The sequence below is a fragment of the Schistocerca americana genome, chromosome 2 (genome assembly GCF_021461395.2).
Source record: "Schistocerca americana isolate TAMUIC-IGC-003095 chromosome 2, iqSchAmer2.1, whole genome shotgun sequence".
In the NCBI taxonomy this organism is placed as follows: Eukaryota; Metazoa; Arthropoda; class Insecta; order Orthoptera; family Acrididae; genus Schistocerca; species Schistocerca americana.
Window position 1 is genome coordinate 278,532,595 of NC_060120.1, and position 27,726 is coordinate 278,560,320.

A 27,726-nucleotide genomic window follows, 5' to 3' on the forward strand; every position below is an offset into this window, starting at 1 on the left:
TAGTACATTTCATTTGAGCTCTTATTACTAATCACATGAGTGAATACTATTTTATGATATAAAGGGATTTAATGTCCAACTGTAAAACAATAACTTTTATATAGTGGCTTTCTGTTCTGTTGGAGATTCAATTGTTTTTCAATTCCCTTGCCTGTCCTTATCTTTCCTTACATAAAAATAGTTGTGTATTTTGTGGCCATATCCATTATTATACACCACTTAACTAATGTTGAATTATGTTGCATCTTCGTCAATATTTGGCCATGCAATTTGGTCAGTTTATTTCGTTGCAAATCTACATCACAAATAAAGTGTATTTTCGTGAATTGTGCAGAAGTGTCAAGGAAGTGAAAATAATATTGTGTGTCGCACTGCATGGTGACAGGCTGCAGCACAATAAAATAATTAAATTTATTTTGTTTCTCGAGTAGTTTATTTCCTTCACCTTTGTACTTAATTGCTTTATGTGTAATGTACCTGTACCCATGTGTCGCCCTTTTGCATTTCCACATTGGTTTCATTGTAGCATTGTCTTTATGAGACTTATTGAAGAGATCAAACGATGTCTGGAAATGTAATGTAAATTCATGTATTCAAGGGCTGACGAGCTCAATCACTTATTTTATTTGAATTCGCTGAAATGTTCATCTATCTGCGATAGTTCGAGATCCATTCTGTACGAAATGAGGGACTAATTGATTCGTATTTCTTCAGATTATATATTCAAATTCTGAATTTCTGAAGATTATAGTGTGACTTTAAAAAATAATGTTGCACAGCGAACGAAAATTTAAATGTTTGACATTGTTTCTTCCTTGTATCATAGATAACATTATTGATTTTCAAAGCGGAAACAAGAAGGGAGCGCGTTCATTCTCGATAACGCCAGCGGTATTAACTGAACGGTGTACGTGTGGAAGATCCATTTTGATTTTGGAGGAAAGCGCGAAGGTGTGTAAATTAGCAGTTTTTAAGTTTTTGCGTTTCTGTTGGGGGTAAACTTGTTCGTTTTTGCATTCAAAATAATCATGTGTCCTTACTGTTGGTAGTTTTTAGAAGCTTGAAATACGGTATAATTTGTTAGTTGTTCTTAACACCTAATTTAGTGTACGCCGGTAGCAATCATCGGGTAGGCAAGCTCCCAAATTGATGTGTTCAGTATATATCATATTGCTCATTATAACTTTGTTGTTACCATAGTGATAGTAACCTATGATTTTAATGTTTCGAAATTAAAGTAGTTCTAATGTTCTTATATTTAGTATTATTGTGTCCAAAACAATAGTGCAATACTAATATATTGTCATCTACGTGCGTTAAGAATCAGTACCAAAGTATCATTTTTCACATTTTGTTTTTGCATGTAATTATTTTTGCAGTGTTTGGTCGTAGACTTTTAACCTTCGCTGTTTCATTGGCATAGAATCCACCGGGATGTTGGCCATGTTGTGTGGATTTGTATGGACCATTTAATACAGTCAACGCTTTTGTGATTTTTTTTTTTTTTCCCGTATAAAGATTTTAGTGAATATGCATTTGCCTATCGGATGGCATATTTGTGCTAATGAAGCTGTGATATTAAGAGTGTAAACATATTAGGTTTGTTGGCTACGATTTCTGATAATTACGTACATTTTTTCGTTACAGACGTAGAAACTGGATATATTTTTGTCGAGTTCATAAATTTTGTTTCTTCCGTGTTTCCTGCATGCATTTAGAAGAGTAGAATGGAAGATGTTCCAAGGGGTGGCTTTGGAGGTGGAAGAGGTCGTGGTCGGGGTGGCCCTGGTAGAGGTGGACCACCACGAGGAAGGGGTGGATACGGTGACGGCATGAGAGGTTCAAGGTATGTATCACTGGGAGTGAGTGTCATCCACCAAATTTTGATGTTTGTGGACACTGTCGGATTTTGTCAAGGTTTTAACATTTTTGTTGTATTGCAACTTCGTGTAGTTTTCACAAGAAATGAAAGCCTAATTTATTAGTAAAATAACATTAGTTACTAATAGTTTCGTTGCATCACATACCTGAAAGGAACTGGTACACGAGTAGTACTAATGTGCGTGTTCGGTAATGCTTATGTTGACACAGCACTTAAAAAACATAGATGTGAAACATCAGGTAGCCAACATTAGGTTTTCAATTTAATTTACCACTTACTTTTTGAGGTTGCTGGAATTCTTATTTGGCTCAACAGTTTGTCTGTTTGTATGGACTTGCTGATCCATTGTTAGGATTTATTCTTCCTATTTGTGATTGGTTTCTTCTGTTGCTTATTGAATATTTGTAAAAAGTGTTGGGACACGGTGAGGAATAATACACAACCAGTCTTCAACTAGTGACAATATCAAAAAGGCAACTGTGCATCACTATTACTCAGTCGTTCTGATTGTGGGCAATCATATGTATTGTAACTATCACAGTACTGATGATCTCTTGGGAATATGATTTTTTTGGGTGGCAGGTATGTTCATTACGGACACTTTCAGACGTATCACATCACCTACCAGACTTGGCGCCTTCCCTCAGTTTACTTTTCCATATGTGCCCTAACCATGCTGTAATCATCAGTGGGGAGGTGGCCTGATAAGACTTGCTGTGAAACGTTACTGAATGCCTTCTTTGAAAACCCCATTCATGATGGAAATATATTTGATCTAATACCATAAAGTACACCTGACCTCCTTGAGGATGTCCACATTAAAATGGTATCAGTGAGCACGACATGATTGTGGCAACAATGATTACCTCAGTTACAAAGGACAACTAAATTAAACAGAAAGGTAAATATGTTCAGTACACTAGACAAAAAAATCAGTACCGTCACATCTCGATGAGAAATGTTTAACCTTTAGCACAGGGTAGGAGCATGTAGAGGAACAATGGCTCAAGTAAAAAGAATAGTAGACCGTGCACGGGATAGATATGTACCCAGTAGAACATTCCATAATGGGAGGGAACCTTTGTGGTTTACAGGCACTGAAAAGAAACAGGCTACTGCATAAGAGGTGTAAAGTGTAGGGCTATAGATAGAGCAGTGCTGAATGAGATTTTTGGCTTTCAAGAGGGCAATGCATGATGCCTATAAAGACTGCAGCAACAGAATATTGTTAAATGATCTTTCACATAATCCAAAGAAATTCTGGCTGTATATAAAGGCTGTTAGTGGCACTAATTTGCGTTAGTGGCACTAATGTGGCTGAGTTAGCCTATCGTCTAGCTATAATCTATTGTAGATCCTTTGAACAAAAAGCCATGCCCAGTTCTGGGAAAAGAGCACAGGTCACACCCACATACAACGGTAGTAAGTGATCCACAAAACTTAACGTCAAATATCCTTGATATCAATTTGTTGTAGAACCTTAGGAATTATTCTGAACTGAAACATAAGGAGGTATCTTGAACAGAATGTCCTCCGTGGTAACCAACATAGATTCCAAAAACATCAATCATGTGAAACTGGATTCCCTTTTTTCTCACATGACATACTGTGAGTTTTGGATCAAGGTAATCAGGTAGCTGCAGTATTTCCTGATTTCCAAAAAGCATTTGACTCAGTTCCACACCTATTGTTCATGTTAAAAGTACAATCGTGGGATATGATTCAATGTTTGTGATTGTTTTTGAGGAGTTTTTGGTAGGGAACTCACAGCATGTTATCTTGGATGGAGAGTCATTGTCAGATGTAGAAGTAACTTAGTGTGCTCCAGGGAAGTGTGTTGGGGTCTTTGTTCATGTTCTATATTAATAACCTTGCGGGCAGTATTACTAGTAACCTCAGACTATTTGCAAACAATGTTGTTATGTTTAATGAACTAGGTCTGAAAGAAGCTGCATAAACACACTCAGATCTTTGATAAGATTTTAAAATGGTGCAATGATTGGCAACTTGCTTTAGATGTTCAGAAATGTAAAATCATGTGTACTTTACAAAATAGAAAAATTTTGTATCATGCGACTATAATATCAATGTCACTATTGAAATTGACTAACTCATAGAAATATCTGCGTGTAACACTTCATCGGGATATGTGGTGGAGTGATCACGTAGGCTCAGTTCTGGGTAAGGCAGGTGGTAGGCTTTGGTTTATTGGTAGGTTACTGGGAAGTGCAGTCAGTCAAACAAATCCTGTGTGCAAACTGTTTAGAATATTGCTCAAGGGTGTGGGATGGGTACCAAATAGGACTAATGGGATATTGAATATGTACAGAGGAGGGTAGCGCTAATGGGCACAGATTTGTTAAGATTGTCCATGCTCTAACCTTAGTGTGTAGATACTGCCTTTCACAAATGGTGATGGCACGTTGATGGCAGAAGACTGGATTTGTATAATCTAATGATGTTTTCAATGTATTTTTTGTAAGTGGTGCCTACAGCTCTTACATATTTGAAAAATGTCGTATCACTATTTGCTGACACAATGCTTTGAATTGGTGGTACAATACTTTATTTGTACAACAAGGTTCAATTGCCTGACCATCACATTATAAAAGTGTTAACAGTATCATATAAGTTGGAAATATAGAATCAGGAACGTCGGTGATAAAACCATAATAAACTGTTATATTGTAATTTATTTTATGGTATGATCAGTGGATTAATCATCATTCCATCACATGACAATAATTATTTTATATTTTGTGTACCGTCGAATTGGGTGAGATTGATAACTTCTACTGGAGTTTTGATCCCTAATGCTTAACGTAGTTCAATTCATTAGGATAAAAATTACTGTTCATAAAAATAAGTTGAAGGGATTCACAAAAAGCTCTGTGTTTTTCTTCGTTACCCATAAAACATAAAAAAAATTAAATATGGGTGATTGATCTTAAACCTGATTTGGGGTGAGATTAACCACCTTGTTATTACTGCATGAAACTACAGTACTAGTGATCAATATTAACCTCATGCAGTTTGGTCCAGCCATTTCTGTGATTAGCATAAAATATAAATGGGGTGAGATTGAGCAGAAGGAGCAATATGTTCCAAGTTATATTTAGAGATATAGGTAATATGGTTTTTTACTAACAGGCTACATTAAAAACTAGTTTCAGATGTAGCAGCATTTTTCGGCAGTAGTACTAAATTTTCATTAAGCTCAGTGTATGCATTTACACAAAACAAAAACAAAATAACAAACGGTACAATAAATAAAACTGAAACAAATTCAGCGTACACCAATTGAGTTCCTTTCAACATTCTTTAACATTAATGTTGGTTGTAAAGGTATGCTTGAGATGATTGCCACTTGCAATAGAAGGAACTGGTAGAACCAGTAAAATGTCCTTCATCGCCACTACAGATACATCAGTTGTCTCCAGATTATAATGAAAATTAGTGGTTCTTATCAATGTACCTCCTGATCTTTGAAAGGGAATCGTTTTTTGCCCCTGGGGTTAGTGGGTATAATATAATCAAGTCATATAAGCCAATAAAAGCAAGCCTGTAAATAGCAGAACCAGAAAATATGAAATGGGCATCCATACAGAATAATTTGTGCTTTGCCACCCACCACAGAAAATGTGGTTTCAGAGGAAAACATTAAAACTTCAGCAGAAAGATGCAGATGTGTGGCAAAATGTAAATGAAAATATGTTTTAAAAGTGCAGTTAATTTGTATATTATTGGAATAAAAATGTGTTTAATAAACTAACACCAATAATGCTCCCATTGGCTGCCTCCAACTTCCTTAACTACGGAATGGACAGGGTATTTGTAAAATGTTCATTGTTGTGAACAACTAACAACTGCAGAGACCAGGTCTTCTGGTGGCCAAAAGTTTAGTTGTTTGCTGCCTTTGTTGTGCCTGGCATTAACTTACCGTATTCACTATGTGGCTAGTAACACTACCTTTTTCATAATGTTGGGAAGTAAAACTGTAGTGTGTGTTAAACTAGCTAGATTCCTGTGTAGCATGGCAACGTACCCTAGGATAGAAGTGATAGGGGTAGGGAGGAAACGTAAAATTGTCTAATTCTTTAAATCAGGAACAGGTATATATTGCAGAAGAAGAAAGGGTGAACCATTTTGGAGAAGTCTACAAATAACTTTTACAGGTAAAAGTTATTTTGTTAGCCCCTTGTGTTTTGAGTAGTTAATGTACAAATACATCTACATCCATACTCTGCTAACCACTGTGAGGTGTATGGCAGAAGGGTACTTCCTGTTGTTGGTTATTAGGGTTTCTTCCCATTCCATTCTTGTATGGAGCCCGTTAGTCCCACACATTGCAGCAATATTCTAGCATGGGTTGTACAGGTGAGTTGTAAGCAATCTCCTTTGTAGACTGTCTGTACTTCCCCATTACTCTGCCATTTAAAAGAAGTCTGCCACATGCTTAACTCACAATTGAAAGCTGAGAGATCATTTCATATCCTTACAAAGTGTTAAACCCAGGTATTTATATGAGTTGACAGATTCCAACAGTGACTCATTGATATTACTGGCATTGGATACTAGGTATTTTGTTTTGTGAAGTACACAATTTTACATTTTGAACATTCGAAGAAAGTTGCCAATCTTCGCACCACTTTCAAATCTTGCGAAGATATGGCTGAATATTTATGTAGCTTCTTTCAGATAGTACTTTGTTATGGATAACTACATCATCTGCAAAAAGTCTGATGTTAATATTGTTTGCAAGGTCATAAATATACAAAATGAACAGCAATGGTCCCAGCATGCTCCACTGGGGCACACCTGAAGTTATTTATCCATCTAACGATGATTCTTCATCCAAGATATGCTTTCTACCAAAAAGTTCTCAATCCAGTCATAAATTTCACTCGATACCCCATATGATGGTACTTCTGACAATAAGTGTAGCTGTAGTATTCAGTCCGATGCTTTTCGAAAATAAAGAATTGCTGCACCTACCTGATTGCTCTGATCCAAAGCTTTCAGTAAGTCATGTGAGGAAAGTGCAAGGCATGGTCATTCTGTTAAAGATCCCTCGTTATGTTTCAGCTCGGAATATGTTCTAAGATTCTACAACAAATCTAAATCTCAAGGATATTGGGCGGTAGTTTCATGAATCACTTCTACTACCCTTCTTGTTGGCAGGTGTGACGTGCATTTTCCAAGAACTGGGCAAGGGTTTTTGTTAGTTATCTAAGATAGATTATAGCTAGAAAAGGATCAACTAAGCCACAGATTCGGTATAGAATTTGAAAGGGATTCGATCGGTGCTTTTTCGTTTTAACGATTTCAGCTGTTTGTCAATACCACTGACACTAATACTAATTTCATGAAGTTTCTTTACAGTGACTGTAAACCATGGGGGTTCCCTCCCATTATGGACTGTTCTACTGGGTACATATCTATCCAGTGCATAGTCAACTATTCTTATAAATGTGAGCAATTGCTCCTCTACATGCTCCTGCCGTGTGCTGAAAGTTAAGTTTCTCATTGAGATGTGACAGTATGATTTTTTTGTCTAGTTTACTTGAAGGCAATTATCTTTCTGCTTGATTTAGTTATCCTTTGTACCGTGGTAATCATTGTTGCCACAACAATGTCATGCTCACAGATAACATTTTTAATGTGGGCATCCTCAAAGAGGTCAGGTCTATTTGTTGCCATTAGATCCAATGTATTTCCATCATGAGTGGGGTTTTGAACTACATTCTAGGCAATTTTCAGAGAAGGCATTTCGTAATGTTTCACAGCATGTCTTATCAGGCTATCTCTAATAAAACTGCAATTTTCCCAATTAATTGTTGGACAATTCTCTACTGCCGATTACAGTATTCTTGGGAATGTACGCAAAAGTGAACTGAGGTTGTCTCTAAAGTTTTAGATTACACTAGGAGATGAGTCTGGTGGGCAATAGGAGGATCAAACTATTTTGTGCCCACCTCTTTTAGTGAATCTTGCCTAAACAGTGTCACCTGTGGCTTCTATATATGTTTAAGTGTTTTTGAGTTGCTTGTCTACTGCGATGATTGTACCACCTCCATTTCCTATTTGCCTATCTTTTCGATGTACACTTAAATTCTCCCCAAAAATCTCAGTTATCAATTGCAGGTTTCAACCAGCTTTCTGTACTTGGTGTTAGGCGAGCTTCACTGCTATTCATGAGGGCTACAAACTCTAGCACTTAGATTGCTGCCGGCCAGAGTGGCCGAGCGGTTCTGGCGCTACAGTCTGGAACCGCGCGACCACTACGGTCGCAGGTTCGACTCCTGCTGCAGGCATGGATGTGTGTGATGTCCTTAGGTTAGTTAGGTTTAAGTAGTTCTGTCCTACATTTTAGAGACACAGTGCGGTTTCTGGGCCTAATTTTTGACTGCCACACCTACGTGACTTGAAAGCCAGAACGCTGAATGCCCTGAACATCCTCAAGTACCTCAGCCACAGGTCTTGGGGTGCGGACAGAGCGTGTCTCCTACAGTTTTATGGAGCTTTTGTGCGTTTACGGCTGGACTATGGGTGCACAGTATATGGGTCAGCGAGGCCATCTTATTTGCGGATCCTTGACGCTGTTCACCATGCTGGGATCAGACTGGCCACGGGCGCTTATCGGACCAGACCCGTACCCAGCCTCTGTGCTGAGTCTGGCGAACCGCCGCTTACTATCCAGCGGCAGCTCCTGCTGGTGCGCCAGGCTTGTAAGTTTCTTGCAGCTCCCAGGTCGCCTGCTCACCATCTTGTTGCCCATCCACCTCTGGACCGCCTTTTTTCCCCACCGTCCCCGGGCTACGTTGCCATTTGAGATCCGTGTGCAACGTGTACTAGAGTCCCTCGGTGTGGAGTCTGTACAACCCTAAATCCAAGGTTTTAACCGCCTGCCAACCTGGTTACTGAAGAGGCCCGGAGTGATTTTAGATTTATTGCAGTACAAGAGAGATTGCACTCCTGCCACCGTTTTTAATGCAGCATTTTCTGCCATTTTATCTGAGCATCACGACTGTGTAGCTGTTTTTACGGATGGGTCGATACAAGGGGATTCTGTTGGTTGCTCAGTTGTTTTTCCATATCGTGTTCTCAAGGTCCGACTGCCTCAGACTTTTACAGAATTGTTTGCGATCTTGCGGGCACTGGAGCACATGAGACATTCTTCCACTCCTAAATTTCTTGTCTGTTCTGATTCACTCAGTGCCCTTCACTCATTGCAACATTTGTATCCGGCAGACAAAATTGTCCAGACCATCCAGGATGCCCTCCTCAGACTACAGCGACTGGGGAAGGTTGTAGCTTTCTGCTGGGTTCCGGGGCATGTTGGCATTGCTGGGAAGGAAAGGGCAGATCACGCAGCCAAGGAGGCGTGTCTCGCCCCACAAGTATCTCAGTGTGCTATCCCCTTGCACGCATTCACCTCACTGTTGAGCTCACGGGTCATGCGTCGGTGGGAGGATGAGTGGCTGGAAGTGACTGACAATAAGCTCCGTATAGTCAAGCCCACAACGCGTGTGTGGTGTACTTTCAGTCCCATCGACGGGACGAGGTTCTCCTCACTCGGCTTCGAATAGGCCACAGCCCTATGACGCATGGCTTCCTGCTCCGGCAAGAGGACCCTCCAATTTGTGGTGCTTGCAGCGTCCAGGTCACTGTGCGCCACGTTTTTTTGGATTGCATTTTATTTTCTGACCAGCGGGTCACGGCTGACTTGCCAGCGGACCTGCCGTCTCTTTTAGGCAACACTCGGACGAATGTGGTTAAAGTTTTAAAGTTCTGTGCCCTGTCAAATGTTTTTACGAAGATTTTAGGGAGAGGATTTTAATTTGCTCACTGTGTGACAAGCTCGCCCATATTTTATGTAAGTGGCCAGCCAATAACAATTTCCTGTGACATTCTTGTTGCTATGTTTCCCCTTTCCTTAGGTTTTACTTTCTTATGTAGCATTTTCCTTCTTTTCCTGCTTTCTTTGAGTGTGTGCTTTAGTTTTCTTAGGTCTGTCCACATTCGTTCCTTTTAATGTGTGTCAGGGCGCTGATGACCTCGATGTTGAGCGCCCATAAGCCCCAACACACCACCACCACCACCACTAGTTAGGTTTGAGTAGTTCTAAGTTCTAGGGGACTGATGGCCTCAGAAGTTAAGTCCTATATTATTAAAAAAAAAAACTTTCATTGCTTTGTCAGTTTACTATTAGGATTTTAAAACTCTTATCTGTGAGAGGCATTTCTTTTGATCCTACACTGCTACTTCTGGGTTTCCTACTGTTATCATTATTGGGATCGGATGAAGAGGCGCCTAATCTAAAATGCCTAGTGTGCACTCCCGCACATAGTCAGCTACCTGAGAACAGCCTCTGATGTGTAGTGCATGTCTGACCCATTTAGGCGAGTCGTACAGTTCTCAATCTTACGGTGCAAGTCCACGAAGTCACAGTCTAGGTTGTCTCTGAACCTTCGTAGGCTCTGGTTCAGTCCTTCAACTTGACTCCAAAGGGCAACGATCAGTTCTGGGGACAGTGCTGCAAGTTGTGAGCATGCACAAGGCTTATCTTTTTAACCTTCTGTGCCAGCCACTAGAATGGCCTCAAGAGCCCAGATGTCAGGCATCATTTATTCCAATGCGTGCCAAACATGCAGTTGGCTGCACCCTGTTCTGTCAGTGGCTGCTGGAACAGCCATTTCAGCATATTGAATGAGGCCCCCAGGCACACATACTGAGTGAGTGTGGCTGGAGTGCTTTCCTGTCCCCTTGCTGCCATTTCCCTAAGGGGTACCATCATTCACCTTTCGTTAGAACTGCTGACAATTTGTGCTGGCTAAGTTGTGATGAAAGACAGCACTTCAGATTGGGGGTTGGTACAACATCCTGAGTCCTTCCTGGTCTCTGTACGTCCTGTAACAGGCTGCCTAGATCTGCAATTGACACCCTACACACAGTAAAGTGAACGAGTATGACAGGTTCTGTATCTGTTGAGGTAAAATGTTACTTATGTCCCATAAGAATTTGTGTAAATACAAAAACAATATTTCTAGAAAATGAAGACAACACAAAAACATAATAAAAATTACTAGTTTCTTAGAATGTTTGGACATTATAATTCTTTGAACACTCAGATACAGAGTTAATTTTTGATAAATGCAGGTAATGTATATAGGCTGCTACTCTTTGAGGGAAAGCTAGATGTAATACAGTTTGTTAGACTGTCTGCTGCAGTAACTAAATCACATACACTGATTTACTACAAATTTTCATAGAGCACGCAGAAACAATGGTAACTTTAGAAAATTCTCAAAAACGCGTGTTTTGTTTGTTTTGATATACAGTGAAATTCAGTGCTAGATATTCCTTGGCAGAACTGTGTACCACAAATGCTGATTTGTTTCTCAAAAGTAATATTTCATCATATAATTGTATGATGAAATTAGAGAGAGGTTCTTTGAATAAGGATAGACCTACTGTTATAAATTTTAATAGAGCACAATTAAGTTACAGCTTATAATTGATAACAGTAAGAGTTTATTGTGGAACTTGAAAATGTTCTAAATTACATAATATATATCACATTCTGTGAACTTCTACACTGGTGTGCTGAAGAATACTGTGGCTTATTTTTTCCAAAAATTGCTAAAATGTGCAGCACCAACAAAGTGTCTTCTGCTTGTTGCAGCTAACAATGCAATAACATGCACCAAAACACAAATCAGAGGTTTATTCATTAGCTAAAATAGGTTTCTTAATTTACCTTGCAGTCTCTCTCTCTCTCTCTCTCTCTCTCTCTCTCTCTCTCTCTCTCTTCTTTTTTTAATTAAAAGAAAGTGCAATCAGTACGGTGCAAACTTAAACATGCCATGTACTTGGTATTCATTCTTCAGCTTTGCCAACTCACAACCTAACAAATACCTTCAAACTCTACATAGAACACTGTCGGCATAACGACGATTTCAGGGCTGTAGTCCAGTATCACACTGCAGCCATTTTACATGAATTGCCATCTTCATTAAACACACAGGTCTGCTGTAGCAGATAAGTCATTAAGAATGTAATTTTATATTGTGTTCACAAGACAATTAATATACAGTATCATATCAATGGTAGGTGTAACTCCATTTTGTAAAATTTAGAGGAGAAGCAAAAATGGCTTCTTAAGAAATAAAGTGATACATGTGTAACTATATAGTAGAAGCCTAGTACTTTATTGATTAGAGGAATCCATTCACTTCAACATCTCTTTGTTAATGGCATTTCTGGTTACTGGAATAAAGATTCTTTTCAGGCAGATGGCATTAAGTTTTCATTGTCTACCATTGATATAGTACCTTTGTCAGCTGTTTGTATGCTTTCTAATTTTCCTTTAGGTTTACTAACTAATAAAGATTTAAAGGTAGTTGGCATGAGGCACAAACAAGGGTTTTGGCACTTCATAGAAAGTCTTGCTTTGGATGGGGTGCATTGTTCTGTTAACATTAGTCACATCAAAGCTCAGTAATTAAACAAGACTGAGGGGGAAGCTAATGGAAGTATGAGTGTTTCTGTACTTACATTAAAACAACTTTGTGATTAATGTTTCAATGATTCAAGTGATAAGAGATGGTTGCTGGTTGATCAAGCAAGCCAGCAACACTGCAATTTATTTTAATTACAGTAAAAACTGAATGTTTCCTGGTGGTCTGTATTGTGCTGATGTAGTTATCCTGATTGTGTTTGTTGCTCTCCTGCAATTCATGTAATCACTTCTGTGTATTAATAGGCTGTGTAGTGGATTAAGTGCTGTTGTATTGTTGTCTCTTACCAGATGACTGAATTCAGGGTGTATGTATTAACTGATGTCTCATAGCAGTTGCTTCTTCTTGTTGTAGGTGCTGCAAATGAGAATTACGTGGTTTTGTGAGGTATCAGGAGTGGTACAGTGTTTCCAGATTGCTTTGGTTTGATTGTTCTACTTGCAGAGATTATTTGTTTGACCTCATAGCACAGCTATCAACAGTGCACCCGTGTATTTTCAGCAACTGCAAGACATATATCTGACAATATTTTCCTGAAAGAAACAAAACTAGGCCACCTTGTATAATTTTCTGCACTATCTTAAGAAATAAAAAAGATTTCCTGAGTGATTTGCACATGGATAAAGCAGTCTGTAAAAAAAAGTGCTCAAAAAATATGAAATTTACCTTTTTATATCTCTGGAAATTATTGGTGGATCCTCATGAAACTTCCCACATAACTTACCAATAGAAGATATTAGATTATGGAATTTCGTTCTTCTACTGCTCTCCAACAGGTTACAAATTGAGGGCAAAGTTGACAATTTTTCTAAAAACACCAAAAATGTCCTTTTGGGGGGGGGGGGGCACTTTTACAAATATCTTCTGCAAACTGTTTAAAACAGTTTTCATTAGAAAGACCATGTTCAAACCAACTAAAAAACCCTACTTTGCAATGTGAGCCTATAAGGCCCCAAAAAGGAACTGGGTGGAGGTGCATTGAAAATGGGTCTTATGTTCTGCTGGTACTCGGAATAAATCTGATGTCTCTTACTGTATATTACAATTGTTTAGTGCTATCGGGGATGACAGTATAAAGTCCTGATGACTAGGTAATGAACTTGAAATTCTTTTTGTAAAAAGTGAACTGGACTAAGCTACCTAATTAAAATAACTTTCTATTGTATGTGATTCTAACAATTTGAGGTAATCACACTCGAAAACTGCAATTTCTTGTCTCCTGTCTTACCAATATTTCTTCATACACATCTGGCCAACATACCACATTTTTAAGTTTTTAGAGTTATTCAGACACACTCACTTCCTAGTCATTAGGACTTTTGAAATCGTCTTCCCCAGACAGTATCAAACAATTGTAGAACTTATTAAAAAAATGTCAGATTTGAGTGCTAGCAGAACATGGCTCATTTTCAATCGAGCTCTGCCTTGTTTTTCTTGTTAGGGCCTTACAAGCATGCATTGGAAAACCAAATACAGTTTAGCTTGTTAAGAACATGGGTCTTTCGACTGAAAACGGTTTGAGTTTGCAGAAGACCCCTTTGTAAAACTGGGCCAATAATAGACATTTTTGGTGTCTTTAGAAAAATCGTCGACTTCATCTTCGATTTGTAAACTGTCTACAGCTGTTGAACGAAATTTTATGATATAAGTAAGACCATTAATACGGGTGTTTTATTATTTTTTTGCGAATTTTGCTTCAGATTATCCATGTGCAAATGTTTTATTATTTTGCTTAAGAGTGTGCAAAAAGTTGTTAAAGTTTTGTTTCTTCCAAGAAAACATCGCTAGGCATGTGTAACAAAAAACTCATGTGCACTGTTGATAGCTGTGCTGTGGGGTTAAGCAAATTACTTTATCTGCAGAAGTACTGGATTAATGATAGTGACACTTGGAACATGTGTGATCATTCATACAAAATATCAAAATCTGTGATGGTCATGTGGGGACTTCTGGGCATGAAATTACTGCATAGTGAAATAACCTCTTCAGCCTGCATGGGGACATTGTTTGCTACTCCTCAATAGCTGAGAGTTTGTCTACAGAAGAACAATGAAAGTGCTGTTACCAGATGGATCAAGAGCTAAAGGAAGACTATCTGGCATTATTAGGCACTGGTTATAGATGTAAAACTTGGTAGTACTTCTGGCAGCAATGTTCTTTAGTAAAGCGTCTTACTTTTACTCTGCACAGTGTGCATCAGGCCCATGTCCTATCATGGTGCACACAACTCAGAGTAGTTAAAGCTCTAGGTTAATTTCATATGTGTGTGTGTGGGGGGGGGGGGGGGGCGGCTTAAGACCTCCACAGTTATAAAGAGCTAAGATTCTGAGTAACTTCTGCAGTTAACTTGGTGGCTAAATTTTGATCTTACAGGAAACCATGTAGCCTTAAGTAATGTTTAATATGCAAAATTACCGTAATTAAAGGATGTGTGTTGCTTCTTAATAGAACTTTTTTGTGTAAATATTAAAATCGTTAGTTTTGCAGATGGTTTCTGTAGTTTTCACATGGAGACAACTTTAAGAACTTATACAGTTGTGTTGTAAGAACATTTGGGTATCATGTGTAAAGCAGTAAAATTATTTGCATTCAGTGGTATTCAATAAGAAAGTGTTGAAATGTGGTTTCCTAATATAGTCGTGGAAGAGGAATGATGCGCGGCGGACCCCCGAGTCGAGGTGGCAGGGGAGGACCTCCCTCAAGGGGGGGTAGTAGTATGGGCCGTGGTGGAGCAGATCATGGAGGAGGTAGTGGTGGATTCACACCAGGGAGGTAAGTTCTGTTACATTTTGCAAGGAACATCTAGGATGCTAGTAGGGATTTTAGTGTCTCACCTCCTCCTTGCCATTCTTGAACATTGGTGCAAAATCTGTGGTAGAATTGTTGTAAGGAACCAAGGCATAGTAGTGGTACATATGCATTTATTGTGTGCTGTGTAGTTTGTGGCAAATGTAGCACCGAGTAATTACTAGTATGATAACGTATTACAAACATTTTAATTTATTCATCAGTTTGTTTACTGCAGCTAATGATTGAATTGATTGGAAAATTGATGTTGAGTATGTCAGAAAATATTGATAAATTTTCATGAAGTTTAAAGTTTCATTATTTCAGTTTCTTCCCCTTCCATTTGCTGCCTCTGTATACCTCTTCTGCCTGTAGTGAATCATTCTTTCACCACCTTTCACACTCTCTCCATTAATTTTGTTTCCTTTTAGACTAGTTCTCACCTTGCTGTACTTGACTTTGTTGGCTCTCTAAAGGGTTTCTATTTCAGCATTTATACTCCCTGGAAAATACCAAAACTGGGAAAAACCCACAATTTTTTAGAATTCTGAGAATTTCCCATTGTTTTGGTTTTCAATTAAATTTTTGTAATTTTGACTGATAAAAACTAACAATCTGATGAAGAATTTTACTTTATCCCTCTGCTGCAGAATAATACTGCAGCAGTAAAACAAACTATATAAAAACTCTGAGATAAAACTTCAGTTGCAAAGAAAAAGTGCAACTAACAACAAAAAAACAGTGCACACACAAGCATCTACCAACAGCAAAATGTGTCAAAGACTTTAAGATAAAGACTGCAATACTTCATAACAAAAAAAACTGCTTTCAATGAGCATGATGTAGCAACTGTTCACATTATGTTTGAGCAGTTGTGCAGCGTGCTCACACGCATGTGCAGTTGTTGTGTATGGGCAGTGCCTCTCTCTCTTCTGGGTACTTGATGTGTCGCTATTAGCAATATAACCAGTACCAGCAAGCAGCCAGATGCTACCTGTACCCAGAAGAAATTTTCTGGCACAACAGTCTTGAGTTGTATTTTGGGGGGGGGGGGGGTGTAGTCTCCACATGACCCATGTTTACATTTCATGATTTTGCTGTTTTCTCTTCATTCACAGCTCTCATGTCAAATGGAAAAAACAAATTCTCTGCTTGGGAACCATCAAATTAATTAAAATAGTTCACATAATTACAGGAAACTAAAATGTAATTAGCTTGTTTTCTGATTTTATTTTATTTCTATATCATTGGCAGTCGAGCATTATTCATCTTGTGGACCAGTGAAGTTACTTTTGTTAATTTGTTAAAGAAATTTTATTAATATTTTATGCAGAGGACGTCAGTTTATTTGAAGTAAAGTGTTTCATTCCACACTATTTGCTAGTTTCAACTGTTCGTGGAATTTCAACTCCACAGCTTCATCTTCTGGAATGTAAGGCATTAGGCTCTAATAAAGAACCAACAAGATAATACAGTACCGGTACCCCAAGAAAATTTGCATCCCAAAAACCACACTGAAAAGCTCAAATAAGTTGGGTGCTACTTAATTTTGAATCATTACATACGAATGTGCACTTTGATCCGAATTGTGTATTTAGTATGGTTCACGAAATTCTATTGCTCTTGGAGTATCCTCTAATGTCCTGTTCATAATGTAAGATCCCTTGAAGCATATACATACAGATATACAGGTGTTCATTTCATGGCTAATAAGCAAGCAAATTTGGTCAGTAGTATTCAGTAAAATGTTTTGTTTCAAATATATTGACAGGTTTAGCAGAATTTTACATATCTGCGTTCCGTGAAACATAGTTATTCAGTCACAAGACATGTTTCAACATCTGTGTGGTACCTCTTCGAGGCTTTGTTAGTTTATGTTAAAATCTTACATTTACAGAATGCCATTCTTCGATAATTGTAGATTTACAGCACCCAGTGTTTTATTGGTGTAACTTCCGACAAGGCTTTATATTTACTCCTGGAATAGAATATAAACTGCCAGTTATACAGTTTCTTGGCCTCACAAATAACATTAATTTTTACACAGTTTGGAAAAGTCATAAAAAACTTACTATTCTTAGTTCTGGTGTATAGAAACAACTTTCAGTTTTTGCGAGAAATTTGTATTCCTTCTTAATAGGTTTTTGCAGTGGTATGTGGATGCTACATAACAGTATTGCGGAATACAAATTAAAAATTTCTATGTTAATTAAAGTCATCACATAGCAAGGTAATTAAGAGTACTTTCAATTAGTTTTGAAATGAATCCTATGCTGAGGCCTGTTTTTATTTTGCATACCTTATCTGGATAGAATATGATAAAACAAATGCCCCAAGTTCAATAACTCTGCATGTCTCTTCTGAACAACATGCAGCAATGCCGCACATAATCCAGTGATGCACAACTACACATGAAATTCCAAAGAGAAATGTGATAAATGGCATATGGGTAGAGCAAACGCTAAGCAAGGGCTTCTTACACCATTGTAGCAGTGCATGCGAAGTAACGCCTTTTTTCTGGCACTCTCTGAAATATTGCAAATGGTGGTTTCTTTTCACTCAAGATTAATTATGTTAAGTGTGAGTATGTATGATGAATCTTTTAAATCGCAGAACCTTTGGCTCTCATTTAAAACTGAATCTTTTGAGGACCAGCCGCTTAAAAATTTTGGAACCAGATGACCACGCATTTGTCATTACTTAAAATTTTACTGGCACATTTGTGTGATGAGTCTAAGGGTAACACATGCAAAAAAAAAAAGACCAGTATGTGTGAAAGCTTTTCTTTTCTTGTAATTATACTATATCATTGTAAACCATTAACTTTTCCTATGCTTCAGAAACTAACGTGCTGTGTTTGGTGTAACTAAAATTTATACTTTCGTAATATTAAAATATGGAGCATATGAGTTGCTGCTGATCAAAGATCTTTCAAAAACCCATGGTCACTCCCTCTTGGGTTTTGTTTCTTAAGTTATCGGAAGTCCTATGCCAGTGTATAAAACCTTAACCATTCAAATGACAAGTCTTACAGTTCCAAGGGAAAGTATTGTCACTTAACACGGAAACAGTGCGTTTTTATCTGGGAAATCTGGTAATTTCTTTCTTGTCTGCATCCATTTAGCAGGGCGTATTTTGTTTTTTATACACTTTGGGTGTATTTACTGAGAACAGTATAGTTAGACTGTCATTTGACTCTTTGACTGTGGAATATTAAGTGTGTGCCTAGTATAAGATTCACTCAAGATTCTGCCCCAGGCAGTAATGTATATTGAGGGACAACCCACCCCTTCTTGAAGCCACTAACTGTGAAGGTCTTGCAGCTGAGCCTGGAGAGATTTCACCCCAACTTTCATTACTTGAAGTTGTGAGGCCATGCCGCCGGGAATTGTTACCCACTATGCATGCTCTTTGCTATCAGATCCTTAATTTCTTGGTTGGAGTGTTCCATGAAAACAAACCAACATTTTTCTTCTGTTAAGGATAGGGCCTGGTATTCTGTTCCAAATCACATCAAACCAATCTGGTGCCAGGTCATTTGTCGTACATCCGTTTTCTTGGCATCTGAAGATAAGTCGTGCAGGCAGTTTTTCTTTTAGTGTTGTTTTCCTGTGAAGAATCAGATATGCTAGAAATTCTATCCGCCTGTTAGTGCACCCAAACTTACTGTTACTCTGGCGTTCTCATTGCCAGAACTTCGTATGTTAATACTTTCAATGCACATGCCCTTCACATTGACCAAAATAAACAGGCTTCTGGTCACTGATGGCCTTATGGCGTAGCTGATAGTCATGATGTTTCTTTAGATTGGTTGTGATGCTAAATAGTTTTACATCGTATGCCGTGTGAAGTTGCTGAGTGCATTAAGTAATAATGTGAGCCCCACTCCCATCACACCAGACAGTACACGATTTGAATTCTGTGATTATGTATGAAGGTGTAGAAATTTCTCCACTGTCTTCACTCAGAATTCGCATCAATTATCAATACCTGCTATTTGCGATTCCTACAAGACTGACAATAATAGCAAAGTGCTCCTTATAACTGAATTGGCATAAGTCTTGCAACTTTGAATTAAAACTAGCAGACTTAAAAAATCAGCATTGTTGTAGACTAGTGGCAGCTTTGGCACTGTTATTAAAGCTAGTGTTTCATTTGTTGTATCATAATGCAAGTTTTCTGAGAGATAATCCTTTGTTAGTGTCAGACTGTCCCTTGGGCTGAAGTCTAGATCAGAGAAACAACCACTCACACTAGTATGTGTCTAATGCTCACACGTTAGCAAGATATCAGTTTGTGGGTAGCCAATAGGATGATAATCTTACTTCGTATGTTTCACATATATACTGACATTAGCTGACACAGACAGTAATCTTAAAAAACTCTGCCTGTAACCTGTTACCAAAGCTGCATCTGTAACTGTGAGGTGTCTATATTAAGATATTGTGAAAGATAAAAATGTTAACATCAACAGCAATAGTCTTATCTGTGAATGCAAGATGACCCTGTATTTTTCAAATTATGGAATTTGCGAAGAGCTTGCTTTACAATGGGGTAAACACTGTGTACAGTTTTTGGATACTTTGGCATTAGATTGTACTAAAATAATTGCTTCAGTTGAAGAGTGAGGATGATGGTATTGATACTAGCAGAGAAGGGCCCAGATTTATAATCTTAGTAGCTCTTACACCATGTGACCTAAGCTTCACCTAGATCGCAAAATTAGTGCTACCTCTCTCTGACAACTAAATACTGAATTTATATAAATTTGTGCCTTGTTGAACATTTAAAGTAATAAGTCTCTCAAAAAAAAAAAAAAAAAACCACAATGATGTAGACTTTGTGCCTAACTACAGGTTCTAGATTATTTTGTCTTTGTCTTACACTGGAAGGTAATTGGTAAGATAAGGTTACTTGTCTTGTGTGTAGTGAAATTCTGAAGGATCATTTGTTCACGATGCCTCATATTGTGTGTTTACAGCAATAGGTTACTTTTAAAGTTAGTGGTTATTGTAAACTGATAGACATTTGATGTGCCAAACTGATATGATGATTCTGATGACGAGACTGAGGTCACGTGTTTGGTATGTGTATTGCTGGTGTCGAAGTTCTTTTGGCACCAGTATTTCCTATTACTGAACACCGTGTCTCTGCTGTTAATGGCAATCTGATCAGTTATATATAAATTGGCAAAGCCCTGTACATTTTCAACTTTGTGGAATAAATTCTTAAGTTATAATTCATATCATGTCACCCTATTATTTAAGTGAAAATGTGCCAGTGGAATTTGTCGTCTGTATAGTGTTCTAAGAAATAAAAAGAATGTATGCTACCATTATTCATGAGGTTTAGATCTAGTACACGCTTGGTAGCAAAATCATTATCATTGGATGAGATTCACTTTCTTCTTGGAAGCAGTGGTAAAGCAGGTAAACCATGCAGCTTCACTTGTTCTCAAAATTCGGTTAAGTACTATAATGGTAGATCCTTGTCTGCTGGGAGGATATGATGGAGTCATCAGCTTTTAGGGAATGTAGAGCTTGGAATTCTGCACAGGACTCTTTTTCCTTCTGAGGAAGGGTGGTGAAGCACTGCTGGATGTGTGGAATTTGGTTTAAGCACACTGATATCTGTACCATATGGCCTCGTGGTGAGGCCGACCTGCTAATATTCCTTGAATCTATGAATACCTTCTTCCAGTTAAATTGCACAGGGTCCTATTCTGAATCCCATATCACTTTCCTTGATGTTGATCTCGTCCTCAACTGAGGCCAGCTACACACTTCCATCCACACCAAACATATCAACAAATAACAATACTTACATTTTGACAGTTGCCATCCTTTACGTGTCAACCATTCCCTCCCATACAGCCTTGGCATCCAAAACGTATTTGTTCAGATGTAGACTCTTTACAGTAATACACCACCATTCTCACCACAGCCATCACTGCATGTAATTACCCAACCAGCCTAGTTAAAGAACAAATTTCCTGGGTCATCACATCCAAACCTGGTACTGCCGATCCCTCCAAGAAACAACTTCGGAGCACACCATTGGTGACTCAGTGTTATCCTGGTCTGGAATGTGTTAATTAGCTACTTCGACAGGGCCATGAATTCCTAAAATCATGCCCTGAAATAAGACCTATTCCGTCCTAAATTTTTGCTCATCACACCTAAAATAGCTTCCTGCTGTCCTCCCAATCTCCACAAAATTCTTGTCAGACCCTATGCCGCTTCTGCAGCCATCTCCCTACCCTATAGCTCTTGCCCATGTGACCATCCACGCTGCAAGACTTGCCTTATCCATCCTCCTACCATCATCTCTAACAACCCTGTGACTGGCAAGACATATTATCAAGTGGAGAGCCACCTGCCGAAATGACATCTGTCATATACAAGCTGTTATGTAAACACTGTTTGGCCTTCTACATTGGCATGACTACCACAAAATTATCAATTAGGATGAATAGTCATAGGCAGAGGGTGTATACTAGCAACTCTCAATATCCTGTTGCAGAGCATGCTTTACAACATGACATTCCTGACCTTAGCATGTATTTCTCCACACATGCCATCTGGATTTTTGCCTCAGACACCAGTTTCTCAGAACTCAGCAGGAGGGAACTAGCACTACAACATGTCCTTGCCTCTCACCTTAATTTATGTTAATTTCATCCTTCTCAACATTTCTTCACTGTAACTACTCTTTGCTTCACTCCATTTTAGTTTTCTACATCTTCCATTGTCTTTCCCGTGTATTTTTCCACCATTCCACTCCCACCACTGTTACATACAATGCACTTAGCTTTTCACTGTTACTAACACATGCATGATGTTCAAGCAGTAACCTCTGTCGGCATATTACATTGTCTTCCACATTTAAGCTTTCCAGTTTTCAAATCTTGTCAGATGCAGTCCACAACAATGTTTTTCCTTCTCATCCTGTATGGGAAGCCTCCCCTGACCTGCCGTTCTGGGTGACTTTCCCAAAATCTACCCCTTTTCTTAGGTTTCTAGAGTCCTTTTCCTTCACCCCTCTTCCTTCCCCCTTCAACCCTTTTGCCTGAAAGAGGAGCCACTGGCTCCAAAAGCTTGACAATTACAGCTGTGTGTGTGTGTGTGTGTGTGTGTGTGTGTGTGTGTGTGTGTGTGCTGCTGCCACGAGGTGAGTAGATACTTTATCGATCCGGTTAAATAATTTTGTCAATAATTGTTTTCATGGTAACTATGCATGTGTTAATTTTAATTGCTGAAAAAGTACTTTAAGCTGTCTTGACAGTTACAACTTTGTTGATGAATAAAACAGTCTTTTAGCAAAGTGTTTATCAGGCATTAGTCATACTATTGTTTCGGAAGCTCTAGTTTTTGAAATCTTTTTCCAGTTTGTGTGAATTGCAGCATTCTTTTAAGTAAATTGGTGTATTACGGTATCACCGGCAGGGCTGCAAAATGGTTTGTGTTGTATCTAACAGGAAACAAAGGGTGTCATTGTGAAATACCGGTGCAGTAAGCAGTCTGTCTTCATCTGCTTGGGAATTAATTAAATGTGGTGTTCCTCAACATTCCATCTTGGGTCTGTTGTTTTCTCATGTGTACATTGATGGTATCTTGTCTTTTACATTGTCAGATGCTAAAGTTGTTTTGTTTGTGGATGATGCAAACATTGCAATAAGTAGCAAATAAAGTACAGATTTAGAAATAGCTGCTAATCAAATCCTCACTAACATTAATAAATGGTTTAAAGCTAATTCACTGTCATTAAACTTTGAAAATATCCATTACATGCAGTCCAGAACCTGTAAGAGATTTACTTCCAGCTTGTGTATAACATGTGAAGACAAGCAGTTGAAGAGGCTGACAGTGTTAAATTTCTGGGATTGCAACTCGATAATAAATTCAATTGGAAAGGGCATACCATAGAATTGCTGAAGAGCCTAAGCAAGTCTGTATTTGTGGGGAGAATTGTCAGACGTAGAAGATGAAAACAAAAATACTTGCATACTTTGCTTGCTTTCAATCTGTTGTCATATGTGATCATATTCCGGGGTAACTCGTCTAACCAAGCAAAAGTTTTTAGCATACAAAAGTGTCCAGTAATAATAATTTGTGATGGAAGCTCAAGAACATCGTGTAGAAACCTTGCATCTAAGTATATTTATTCTTTAATGAAATTTGTCGTTCCCTTTCATTTATTTTACGGTTATGAATATTCTGATGTGTCCCTAATCAGGAAGACAAAGGGCAAACTCGTTCTCGAAATTAAATGAGATCATTTAACCTGAGGTTTTACTTACACAAAAATACTTTGCAGCAGTTAAAAGTAAGGTTCCTCAGTATCTGTGAAACCAACCAAAGGAAACTACCCAATGACTGTTGTGCATGCTATTTCTAACAATTCGATTTTATGCTAAAGTAAGCTTCAGATGGCCGTTTGTGATCTGCTTATAACAGATGCAGAAACAGCTTGGAGAACCGTACACAAGATAACAGGCTGCATTGGCTCACTGAATAAACAACTTATCAACATGCTTTCAAAAAAAAAAAAAACTGCTGGGAAAACCCAGCATGATTTTTGTCAAATATTGAGTTTCCTGGTGTTGTAGTGCTATTTGATGCACCCATATATCCATCAAATCTCCTGGTGCCAAAAGTGGAAAGACATTTTGAAATAATCGTGGATGGTTCCATTAACTGTACAAGGAATCAGCTAAATCAGTGTCTAATAATGTATATGAAGTGCCACATATGACATCAGAATGAGAATCTGCTTACCAAGAAATCCCAATAGCAACAGAAAATAAAGCTAACAGGTCTCACATTGCAGAATTCAGTAAGTGTGTTTACATAAAAAGTTGGTCTTTTTCTTGTTGGCCATCGTAACTTTATTGGTTCTTTTGCATTCTGTTTTCTGTATTGGTGCAATGTGGTTTCCAGCAACAAACTCCTTTTTTCTATGGGGAGAACTTTCAGGAGCACTCCTTTTTTTTCTGCTTCCCTTTCCTCCATCTTTGTAACATGACACCTACAATGTAAGAGTAATGGTTGTGTTTGAAGCATAATAATCTTGTCAACAGCTGATTCTAGTGGTATTGCCAAGCATTCTTCAGTCTAACTTAGATCAGCCTGTGGATCCAAATTTAATGTTCTGCAACATAGCAGAGCCTTGGACGGAGTTAAATTTCTCAACTAATGTCAAAATTGCTGTATGGAGGTTGGTGTGTATACAGTTAGCCCTTAAGGTTGAAATTGTTTTTTCCTCTACCACATAATTTTATTATAGGGGAGTTTAATAGAAAATTTAAGACACATGATTTTGTATTAGCCAGCCACAGAATAGCTCTTTAAAAAGAGAATAGTGTACTCTACCCATCTGCTCAACCATAGGAAATAGCCACATAACCTTTCTTAGAATCCGTGACCACATCATTGCTACTACTGTATTTACTCGAATCTAAGCTGCACTTTTTTTCCTGTTTTTGTAATCCAAAAAACCGCCTGCGGCTTAGAATCGAGTGCAAAGCAAGCGGAAGTTCTGAAAAATGTTGGTAGGTGCCGCCACTAACTTCTGCCATCGAATAAATGTAGCGCTACACAGGCATGCTTTGTAGGCACAAAGATAAATACTGGTGCCAAAACCACTGCGTCAGTAAATAAATTTAAAAAAAAAAGGTGGTAAACGAGCTTTTTTCTCCGCTCAGAGTTTCGACCACTACATTTTCGTACATTATCCAACGAAGTAAATACAAACTCTGTATTGTTCATCTTCAGATGTTGCAGAAATTCAATGTACTACGAAAATCCGACTGGCAAGACTGTTCGGGATGTTTGTCAATATGGCCAACTCTACGTTCTGAATTTTTTCCTACCTGTGAGAAGAGATGGTTGCTAATAGGAACCTGATGAAATGTGAATCACATGAAGTATTCTCTTTACCATAAGAATAATACGAATATTAACATTTTGCCATGTATTCTTTCGTGTTTGCTGCTATCTCATTTAAACCCTGTCTGCCTAATAAACTACGAAACTAGAGTGAGACAACAGCAAATGCGGAAGAATATACGTATCGTGTCATGTTTATATTTGTATTATTCTTTTGCCTAGTAGTGATACAGTCAGAAATGAAGCACGGCAACTAACGAGATTTTTAAATCTAAGGTTACTCTAATTTCTGTGTAGAATTTGATGTACTAAAGAAGCGGCCGCAAAGATTTTCAAACGGAGAAAAATTTTCACCTAACTCTCGTTCAGAACATGTTCTATCATACGTGGTATATTATTTGGTTCTTGTTGATCATTATCAAGGAAAGCAGCAGTGTAAGTAACAACAAATAGCAGTCTCTTGCCATTGCTTCGCTAATGAGACGATTCCTCTCCCCCTTTTTTTTTTTTTTTTTTTTTTTTTTTAAAAAAGCGGCTTTAGCATGCACAAAAGCACAAAAGCAAGCCATGCCGTGCGCGGCGACAGGCCGTAAACACGCACTATCAGAATGCGACAAACAATGCATGACACAGTACAGTAATGCATTTTCAGCTTAGAGTGACGTAAACACCTATTACAAAGAAAACGGCACTTATCAGATCAAAGCAAAATAAGCAATCGATTCAAACCAGACGAAGCACGTGAAAAAGGAAGGGTACGCTTATAAATACGAACGGAGCGCCTGATGCATAGCAATGGCTACCTGGTAAAGCTTAACTGCTAAGCTTAAGACTCGAACCAAACTACTGTAGGTGTATCGTCATTCATTCGAACTAAATTGTCTCATATTACAATGGTCCAACTTTGTTTAGATTTGGAGGTGTGGCCTAAAACTTTTCTCTCCCCTTGAATTTCGAGTCTCAAATTTCAGGTGCGGCTTAGATTCGGGAAATTTTTTTTTTTTTTTTTTTTTTTTTTTTTTTTTTTTTTTTTTTTTTTTTTTTTTTTTTCGGGTCTCATTTTTCAGGTGCGTCTTAGATTCGGGAATTATTTTTTTTTTTTTTTTTTTTTTTTTTTTTTTTTTTTTTTTTTTTTTCCTTTATTTCGGGTCTCATTTTTCAGGTGCGTCTTAGATTCGAGTAAATACGGTAATCTCAGCCTTTACAAAACTTTCAAAGTTATTCCCAATATGGTATACAGCTGTGTGACGTTCTTTTTTATGAAATAGTCGACAGTGTCCTGGTTTGGTGTATGCATGCACACCTCTGTCCACCATACTTTGAGCTGTTGACCTCATAATGTAGAGTTAAATTTATTTTCAAATGCTGTAAAATGTTGCATCTGTTCGATCTTAATTATTATGCATATTTTGAGATGTTACTTCGAAGATTGTAGTAAAACTGACAAGATGACTGAGATGAGACTGAGTAGATGGTTTCAGTACAAGGGTTGATGTTCCAAAGTTCTTATGCCACTGATATTCCCTGGTATTGAATGTTAGCCCTGATTTTTGTTGGCAGTCTGGTCAATCTTTAGGATAGCAGCATATTCAAAAGTTAGTTGGTAAATATACTTTTTATTTGCAGATGAGACGATAGGTTTACCAAAAAAATCATGTTTAAGACATTGTCGTAACAGCTCAGTCACAAATTTTATAATGTTACATTGATTGTATGCTATAAATGGTTGTTTCAGGGGCAGAGGTGGTATGGGAACAAGAGGCCGTGGTGAATTCGGTTCTAGAGGTGGTGGTGATGGAAGAGGAACTTTTACAAGAGGTATGTATGGTGCTTCGACAATTCATTGTAACTGTTCACGCCCCCCCTCCCCCCCCCCCCCCCCCCCCCCCCCCCAAATACACATTACAGTTATTAGCGAAGATCTGACACTGTAGTATTTTAGTATTAATGATCAGGAAACATTAAATTTAAAAAGCAAAAGAAGTTGTGTAATGCAGTAAGTCACCTTAACATGTATGTTTATTGTTTGAATTTGGTATTTTAAGAACCAAAAGTAAATGTTGCCCAACAAACATTAACTGTTAAATGATTGCATAGATGAGCAGACACCATTCAGTGTCTTAATAAGACTGTAGAATGTCATCTTACAAATAAACGTTGTCCCAGTAAAATACTTCGAAGGAACATTCGTTACGTGGGGAAGGGCAGAAGTTTTGATACGCAAGCAACTGTGGAGTTTTCGGCCACTGAAATGAACAATTTAAGGAAAAAAATGTCAAATATGGATTTAAAAGTACGATTGGAGGTCAGGGGCTCATAAGAATGATTTCAGGCAGCTAATTGTATTGAGCTGTTATCATTTCATGATTTATTTGGTGGGCTTTGGGCCAGTAGTTTGGAAGTGTGGATATGTTTGTAACCCTTGCCCAATACTATTTTGAAACTATCCTCATCATCTTTCAGTTTATATCCATAATTTACTACCTTTATAAGTTTCTGTAGTTTAATCTGCAGTTCGTAAACAGGGAATGTCAGGCCACATCTGCCACTATAAATGTTCTGTAGATTGAAATCTGGTTTCCAAATCTCAAGTTTTAGCACTGTATTTTTCATTTGAAACATCCTGACGAGGTTTCTTCTATATGTAAAA

General features: G+C 38.1%; 1 protein-coding gene across 1 annotated transcript in view; it reads left to right on the top strand.

The window, feature by feature from the left end:
* The first annotated feature begins 858 nt into the window (after positions 1 to 858).
* Positions 859 to 27,726, top strand: part of LOC124595500 (glycine-rich cell wall structural protein 1.0-like) — a 60,863-nt gene continuing 33,995 nt past the window's right edge. Inside the window, exons 1-4 of the mRNA XM_047134265.1 lie at positions 859 to 951; positions 1,719 to 1,846; positions 15,040 to 15,174; positions 26,812 to 26,894. Coding sequence (XP_046990221.1) covers positions 1,728 to 1,846; positions 15,040 to 15,174; positions 26,812 to 26,894 — 337 coding nt within the window. The 5' untranslated portion in view covers positions 859 to 951; positions 1,719 to 1,727. The remainder of the gene's footprint in view (positions 952 to 1,718; positions 1,847 to 15,039; positions 15,175 to 26,811; positions 26,895 to 27,726) is intronic.